This window comes from Bison bison, unplaced genomic scaffold, assembly GCF_000754665.1.
Source record: "Bison bison bison isolate TAMUID 2011002044 unplaced genomic scaffold, Bison_UMD1.0 scf7180017864063, whole genome shotgun sequence".
Taxonomy (NCBI): Eukaryota; Metazoa; Chordata; class Mammalia; order Artiodactyla; family Bovidae; genus Bison; species Bison bison.
In genome coordinates, this window is record NW_011494635.1 from 834,861 (window position 1) to 843,697 (window position 8,837).

Genomic DNA, 8,837 nt, shown 5'->3' on the forward strand with positions numbered 1-8,837 from the left:
TGTGGATTTAATGGCTCCCCCACCCTCGCAAGCGAGCTGCTTCAGTTCTGAAGCCATTTTTCCATCTCGCCTAGATGGATTTCCAGGTCATGATTACTGGATAATTACCAGTGAGACAGCTGTTTTGTGCAAAGTATTAGGTTCAGGCATCTGACAGCAAGGAAGGAAGGCAGTTGCACAGATTTTGACATTTCTCAGTACTTGTGTCTTGCTCAGAAGCCAGCTAGCTACTTAAGTGCCCCCAGTAATAGCTGTTTCTAAAAGTCGGTTTGGAAAATGAGTACTTCTTATTCCATTTCAGTGATAAGTCTCTCCCACCTGCTCCCACCAAACTAAGAAAGTTACCAGGCAGGCTCTAGGCAGCTAGGGCAAAATCTAGATTTCTGAGCTGGGGCTTAGAAATGTAAAAGAACCCTAAGAAGCAGTGAACAGGGGCAGCAAGGAAGTCTGTCTTTCCCTCTCTCCAAGCAAGAGTCCACCTTATTCCAGAATCCATGGAGGTAAAAAGAAGTGATTGGAGGAGTTCTCCCCACCACACCTCTGTCCAGGTCACTCTTCTACTCAGACACGAATTGACTGCCTTCTCTGTGCTGAGCTGGTAGCCGTCACTGGGGCTGCCTCAGTGAGCCAGACAGACACTGTCCTGTGCTCCTGGGGCCCCAGCCGCTGGGAGGGCATGACCGCACAGTGTGACCCCTGCCCTCCTGAGAGCTGGCCATGCAGCATTCAGGGCAGCACGTGGCGCTGTGTGCAGGGGCCAGGGCACCTGGATGCGTGTGAGGAAATGATCCTTACCCTGAAAAACTGAGATTATCAGAAGCGAAGCAGGTGAAGGTGAAAGGCTTTTTCTAAGCAAAGGAACAGCTAGTAGAAGCCCCAAGATACGAGAATGTTCCAGGCACTGAAGGACCAAAGGACAGTTCCTCTGCCTGGGGTGTGGGAGGGGGTGTGGGAGGGACAGGGATGAGTGGCAGGGGTGAACTGGAGCCCAGAGAGGCCACGTGGGCAAGGACACTGAGAGCCATGTTCGTGGGGACAAGGGAGGGGCTGCTATGACTGTCCATCCTTTGAGGAAGAGAATTCTAGCTGTAGTGTGGGGAAAGGGTTAGTTCAGTTCAGTTCAGTTGCTCAGTCAAGTCTGACTCTTTGCGACCCCATGGATTGCAGCATCCCAGGCTTCCCTGTCCATCACCAACTCCTGGATCTTACTCAAACTCATGTCCATCGAGTCGGTGATGCCATCCAACCATCTCATCATCTGTCGTCCCCTTCTCCTCCTGCCTTCAATCTTTCCCAGCATCAGGGTCTTTTCAAATGAGTCAGTTCTTCACATCAGGTAGCCACAGTATTGGAGTTTCAGCTACAGCATCAGTCCTTCCAATGAATATTCAGGACTGATCTCCTTTAGGATGGACTGGTTGGATCTCCTTGCTGTCCAAGGGACTTTCAAGAGTCTTCTCCAACACCACAGTTCAAAAGCATCAATTCTTCGGCACTCAGCTTTCTTTATAGTCCAACTCTCACATCCATACATGACTATTGGAAAAACCATAGCTTCGACTAGACAGATCTTTGTTGGCAAGTAATGTCTCTGCTTTTTAATACACTTTTCATAACTTTTCTTCCAGGGAGCAAGTGTCTTTTAATTTCATGGCTGCAGTCACCATTTGCAGTGATTTTGGAGCTCCCCCAAAAATAAAGTCTGCCACTGTTTCCACTATTTCCCCATCTATTTGCCCTGAAGTGATGGGACCAGATGCCATGATCTTAATTTTCTGAATGTTGAGCTTTACGCCGACTTTTTCACTCTCCTCTTTCACTTTCATCAAGAGGCTCTGTAGTTCTTCACTTTCTGTCATAAGGGTGGTGTCATCTGCATATGTGAGGTTTTTGATATTTTTCCTGGCAATCTTGATTCCAGCTTGTGCTTCATCCAGTCCAGCATTTCTCATGATGTACTCTGCATATAAGTTAAATAAGCAGGGTGACAATATACAGCCTTGATGTACTCCTTTCCCAGTTTGGAACCAATCTGATGTTCTATGTTCAGTTCTAACTGTTGCTTCTTGACCTGCATACAAATTTCTCAAGAGGCAGGTCAGGTGGTCTGGTATTCCCATCTCTTGAAGAATTTTCCACAGTTTGTTGTGAGCCACACAGTCAAAAGCTTTGGCATAGTCAATAAAGTGGAAATAGATGTTCTTCTGGAACTCTCTTCCTTTTTTGATGATCCAACAGATGTTGGCAATTTGATCTCTGGTTCCTCTGCCTTTTCTAAATCCAACTTGAACATCTGGAATTTCACAGTTCATGTACTGTTGAAGCCTGGCTTGGAGAATTTTGAGCATTACTTGGCTAGCATGTGAGATGAGTGCAATCGTGTGGTAGTTTGAGCATTCTTTGGCATTGCCTTTCTTTGGGATTGGAATGAAAACTGACCTTTTCCAGTCCTGTGGCCACTGCTGAGTTTTCCAAATTTGCTGGCATATTGAGTGTAGCACTTTCACAACATCATCATTTAGGATTTGAAATAGCTCAACTGGAATTCCATCACCTCCACTAGCTTTGTTCGTTGTGATGCTTCCTAAGGCCCAGTTGACTTCGCATTCCAGGATGTCTGGCTCTAGGTGAGTGATCACACCATCGTGGAGCCAGACATGACAGAGGGCAGCCAGACCAGTTATGAAGCATTTGTAGGAAAAACAGAATATGTGACCTGGGGGAGAGAGCCCCCAGGGGAGCCAGGGTGGGAGTGCATATTTAAGCGACAGGATCCAGGGTTGTGCTTAGAACCAGATGAGGTGTGATGTGTCTGAGGGTCATCCTGGTGGAGACATCAGGCAGACAGTGAGATAAATTCAGAGGCAAGACCTCTGACAGTCAAGAGAGTTGCTATGGGTTTTTAAGCATAAAGCTCATACAGGGAGTAAGTGTAAACAGAGAAGAGAACCATGACCATACCCTGATGTCAGGTAGTGAGAAAACCATTCAGGGAAGGAGGCTGGGGGGTGGTCGGCCAGAAAGGGCAAGGATGAGGAGAATGTTTCCAGAAAGACTGGCCACATGGAGGAAGGCTCTTCCCAATGTCCTCCTTCCAATGCCGGCTGTCCTCCAGCTGTCACCTCCTCCGAGAAGCCACCCAGCCATGTCCACTGCCTCTGCAGTCACATGGTGGGGGTGGGGTGTCATCTTCCCTCACCCTCTGAGAGCAAAGATGTGTCCGACTCAGCCAGTGCACCCAGAACCTACCAGTCAGTTCTCAATGCTACCACGTCTTCCTTCTCGAGGAAAAACATTCTTGAGTCGATCTTCTGGTATGCAGTTTCTGTTCCAGTTGCCAGGCCAGTTTTTCTTTTTCTGCAAACCCTGCCCCAACCCCGGGGCAGTTACACGTAGCCCTTCCCCACTCCACTCTCAGTGAGGCCACATGGGCAGCTTGCACTTGACCTTGGCAGGAATACTGACACCATGGAAACCAGGAAAATGCAGAAACTATTCCCAGGGCCTGGCCACAGGCTGTTCCCACAGACCTAGTGGGGTAACTGGGGATCATCTGGGGGCTTCACAATGAATGGTTCTTCTCAAAGCTGTTCTAACAAGGCCCTAGGGGCTGCAATGACACCACCCAATCCCCTTAAGGTGAATCTTGCTCTTTAGATTTTAGGAAAAATGAGGTGATGTTTGGGGGGAGGTAGGGTCTTTCCTGGGTCACCAAGGCCTGAAGTAGATTCAGTCTCACCATCAAAGTTTTAGATCCCTCCCAAAACCACTCTATTCTGAAGATGAGGATGGGGTGAGGACTTTATTCCGGATGTGTGGGGGGGGGAACCCAGTAGGCGGTGGGCAGGTGTGACCAGAGAGGTGGGTGGTGGCTCTTCCAGGGCTTGAGGAGGAGCCTCAAACACAGACCACAGATGCCAGCGTGGGCTCCAGAGAGTCAGGTGGTCCCACCAAGATGGTAAGGGGCCCAGATGTGAGCCTAGGGAGTTCTTAGCAGGTAGAGGAAGCCCTGGCTTTTCTCCTGTGCCCTGCAAGGTGCATTGAAGAGTCTAGAATTTTCAGGCTGAAGCCTGACTCTAAGTGCAGACGTGACCCCTTACCAGCTCCCTGACCTTGTGTAATACAGCGATTTGTAGTAAGAAATTTATGTTTGGTCTTTTTTTCTAGCACAGAGCTCCTAAAAGCCTCAGAATTATCTTTTTATGTGAATGAGATGACTTTAGGATAGCTTCTAAGGATGGAGCTGGTTGGCAGGAGAACCAACCCTGTGGTTTGAGGGCTGGAACTTTGCTTCCCAATACTGTGAACTCTGGGGCAGAGAGAGGGGCTGGAAGTCCCTCAGTCAGCAGCAGCTGTAGATTTAATCAGCTGTGCCTCCATAACGAGGCCTCCGTAAAAGCCCCAAAACGACAGGGTTCAGAGAACTTCTGGGAACACGTGGAGATGGAGGGAGAGTGGGGCTTCACTTCCTGGAGCCTCAGCTGTCTCACCTTTACAGGCAGCTCAGGACACCTTGAGGAGCTGCCACGAGAACTCAGTGCAGCCCATGTGTGGTCACGCACTCCGGGGAGAAAGCTGTGTTCCAGTGCTTCTCTTCGGTCGGCTCATTCACTTTCTGACCTCATGTCACTGTTCAAGGAAAGCCCCCCACCCTGTGATGTTATATAGCGTAAAGTCCCAGCTGGACGTATCCATTTGGAACCCAAGCCTAAGCAAGTGTTCAAACCACTCAAGTTAGAAAATGCAAAGTGACAACCACATGTGTTCCGAGTTATAAACCAATTAGCGAAAATCCAGGGGCTTCTTGTCTTTCCTAAAAAAATTTGCTGGTCGGGTGGAGCTGACCTCAAAACATACAGAGATTTTAAACTGCAATGTGGGGGAAGTCAGAGTCTTTGAGGCTGCAGGTTCAGGTCCTTAAACAAACAGTATAGGATTCAGGGGACTGTTTTATGAGCCACATGCATGCAGGAAATTGGGGGTGATGCAGTCTCTGTGTGCGTTTGCACTAAAAGACACATCCGTGGAGCCTAAATTCCTGTTGACTCAGGAACCAGCCAGCCTCCTGTTTCCTCTCTAGCAACTGCCAAGAGGGAATTGGAGGATAAAATTCATAGTTTCGAAGGCAAGAAATAAAAACAACGTTAAATGTCAAGGCTGAACAATCCGAGTGTGTTGCCTGCTCTCAGAAGGGCATTGCCATGGGGACCGTCTGCCTTTGCACTTCCTGGGCCTCGCATCTGTGAGGCAGGAGCAGGGGATGCTGGTTTAGGTCCACACTGCACAGTTGAGGCTCCAAGTCTTATCCAGAGGTGAGAAGGGTTGGTGAGATTGTCTGGCTTAGCAAGACCCCAAGAAACTGGTTTTTTACGGGGATAAGACTTACTGCCCTTGAACTTCCCTGGTGACCCAGTGGTTAAGACTCTGCTTCTGTTGCTGAAAGCACAGGTTCTGATCAGGGAACTAAGACTATGTATGCCTCATGGGAAGTTGCACTGGACAGGGCTCCTAAGAATTCCAGAAATTGTTGTTTGTATTTTTTTTAATCTTCAAAGTTTGCCTGTTAACCCCACTGTGTTACTGTGGAAAACAAACAAAATATCAGGAATTGAATGTTAACTCTTCTTTGCCTGTTCAAAATAGCAACCCTCACTCACCACTTCCCATCAAGTTCAGGTGAAGGTCACAGACATTTGAATGCAAAAGAGATTAAAAAGTTTAGTCATATTTTTCAAAATATTGCTCTCATGACCCACGTTATTAAATTTACCCTAAACGTTGTGTGTCGGGAGATCGGAAGCTCCCTGGAAGTCAAGTCCCCCAGTAAATAAGAATCAGGCCATGCCGGATGGAGAATTCAAGTGGCCACAGGGCAGTCAGCAAATACCGCTGCTGGAGGGGGAAGGGATGGGGCTGAGGGTGGACCAGGCCAGGGTGCCCCCTGGGTGTCAAGGAAAGTGCCATACCCACTGCAAAGCTGCCATTTGCCCTCCATCCTGGAGGAGGGTCTTGGCCTCACTAGAATTTATCGCCCCGCACTTGGCAGATGTTTCGGGAGCCTAACTCTGTGTCATCCTCTCTTACAGATTCGGCTGAACAGCAGGGGGTTGATCTACTCCGTGGGCTTGCTCCTGGCCTCCGTCTTCGTCACGGTGGGTCTGCAGCTCTCTCCACTCTCCAGTCCCCACCTCTCCCCCCATTCCCTTGGGTTCTCTGGCTACAGAGTCTGTTTGGACACCAGATAGGCTTGGCCTCCCGGTGGATAGGGACAGTCAGCCTTGAGGTTCTCCTGTCTCGTGGCTGTGTCCTCCACAAATGGATCCTGGCAACCCCCGAGAAAGCCTCCCTTTCTGAAAGGAGCCAGCCTCCTCTCGGAAGCACAACCTGTCTCATGTCAAACACAAACATTTATCAAAAGCAATAGGGGGAATCCCACTTTTTATGCAAGATGAGGCTACAGAAGGTTATATTCCAATTAATTGACTATTCCAGGTTCCTAAACATCTCCATAAATCCATGGATGTGACCAACACCCAAAGACTGAGGACAGACTTGCTGGACAGTGAATGCACTCTGATGCCACTGCACTGCCTTGGCCATCCATCCACTTGCATAATGTACTGTTCCAACTCAGTTGACACCTTTGGTGGGAGCGAGTTCACACCACCATGTGGACTGACCCACCTGCCCTAAGTGTCTGATGACGTACATGTATGCTACTGAATTTTCACCGTAGGAAATGCAATGTGTTTTTTCCTGAATTGTTGAAGAACTATTTGTTGAATTACACCTGTCATGAGAACATACATAGGTAGAGAATGGGAATTCACAAGGGCAGGAGAGGTCATTTCCAGGTCCAGCATGCAACTCCAATGCCAAGGTTTTATCAAACTAAATACTGCCTTACACAATAGTGAAAACCCATCTATTCATTCTTTTTAGGAGGTTCTTCAGGTTGGTATGACTTAGGATTATTATGCTTGTAACCGCCACACAGGTGCTTACTGCGGGAATTTCCCCATCTGGAGCTCACCACACTCCAATAGGTAGTCACTGATATCAGCCGCATTATAGAGACTGACAAGTGAGGCCTGTAGGGACCTTGTGTCTGACCTCCGAGTGCCTGCTGGCTTGCCGGTGCACTGCATCGCCGGATGCTGTGGCCGGGCATTCCTGGGACAGGGTCTCACCACTGCCCCTCTGCCCTGGAGGGCTGTTGAAGGACTGAAACGAAGTAGGTCTGGGAGGAGAAGCAAGTTCCAGTATCTGAAGTTTTCAGTGCCGAACTGACATCCCAGGGGCTAGGTCAGAACAGCTGGTTCAGGAGGAAGCCCACGCTGGAGACACCAGGACGTAGACGGGGGTTTAGAGCCAAGGAGTCGGATGAGACCCCCCTGGGAGTGAGCGTAGGTGGAAGAGAGAGGCCGAAGTGTGAGTCCCAGTGCCCCGACAGTCAGAGCTCAGGATGCTGGGGACGGAGCCGCAAGAGGAACACAGAGGGAGCTGGAAGAGCGGCCGGAGGGAAACCCGGTGCGCATGCGGGGTCTGGGACGCGGTGGAGGAGGGGCTTCGTAACCCAGGAGGGTCCCCACGCCCTCTGACCCTGCTCTGTGCCTCGCAGGTGTTTGGCGTCCACCTGAACAAGTGGCAGCTGGACAGGAAGCTGGGGTGCGGGTGCCTTTTCCTATACGGCGTGTTCCTGTGCTTCTCCATCATGACGGAGTTCAACGTGTTCACGTTTGTGAACCTGCCCATGTGCGGGGACCACTGACCCGCGGCCGCGCCCAGCTCGGCCCCTCCTTCTGTGCAATACAAGCGGGCGCCCGAGTCCGCCTCCGCGCTGCCCGCAGGCCTCCGCCCCCCTCGACTCCTCCTGGGCCCTGCCCCTACCCCACTACCCTCCACCGCCTCCCGACCCGCCAATCCCGGACCCCCACCCCGACTCCGTCTCTGCCCTCCTCCACGTGAAGACTCCCGACCTCCGCGTGAATTTTCAAGCCCCATTTTTGAACAGTGACTGAGATTCTAGAAAAACTGGCTGCTAACTGGCCCGTGCCAGGCAAACTTAGTATATATCCCTCCTCCTTTTTTAAGTTATTGGATGGAAGACCGGCCTAATGTATGAGCCGAGACTGTGGAGAAGAGAGAGGAGAGGGTCCACGCGTGACAGGGAGCGTTTGGGATTCTCCTTATGTTTGGGGCTGATTTCTAGGTTCCTGAGTCTGGGGGTTTGGTTTGGGGGCTCCCCTCTTTTCTTCTTTTCCTTCCAGAGATGTTGACTTTTTTCCTCGCATCTTCTCTCACCGGGCTCTGGATCCTCACTGATCCACTGGGCATCCCAGCTGCGTCCTCTGGGGTCGAGGCCCAGGTGCGTTGGAGCTTGTGTGGATTTAGCGCCCATCAGAGGAGCGGCTGGAGAGGCCCCTGGACAAGTTCCTTCTCGTCACACCCGGGGCTCTGCCCTGAGGCCCTGGGTTTTCTAGGAAGAAGACAGCTGACCGCCTGTCCGTTCTGACCATCACTCTCTCCCCAGTTCTTTCTAGCCTCTCAAGCAATAGTTGAAGCCTGCCTGCCCGGGTTAACCTCTCCATCCTGAGCACCAGGCAGCCGGCACGGCAGTGCCTCCCGCCTGAGACTCTGAGACTGCTCTTGGTTTGGTGTTTGGCGGGGCAGGGAGTGTGACCCGGAGGCAGGAGTTGCAGACACTGGTTTCTCGGGAAGTGGAGAAGCGCACTTTGCACAGACACCGCCCCTCGTACTGAGTACACTGGACCCTGACTGCTGGCTCGAGGGCCAGCGTCTCCTCCCAGTCGCACCGCCCAGCTGCGCCAGCGCCC

General features: G+C 50.9%; 1 protein-coding gene across 2 annotated transcripts in view; it reads left to right on the forward strand.

The window, feature by feature from the left end:
* SLC24A3 (solute carrier family 24 (sodium/potassium/calcium exchanger), member 3) overlaps positions 1-8,808 on the forward strand; it is a 521,225-nt gene extending 512,417 nt beyond the window's left edge. For both annotated transcript variants that reach the window (XM_010836331.1, XM_010836329.1), the window contains exons 16-17: positions 6,087-6,152; positions 7,622-8,808. In XM_010836331.1, coding sequence (XP_010834633.1) covers positions 6,087-6,152; positions 7,622-7,771 — 216 coding nt within the window. In that variant the 3' untranslated portion in view covers positions 7,772-8,808. The remainder of the gene's footprint in view (positions 1-6,086; positions 6,153-7,621) is intronic.
* The last annotated feature ends 29 nt before the right edge of the window (positions 8,809-8,837 follow it).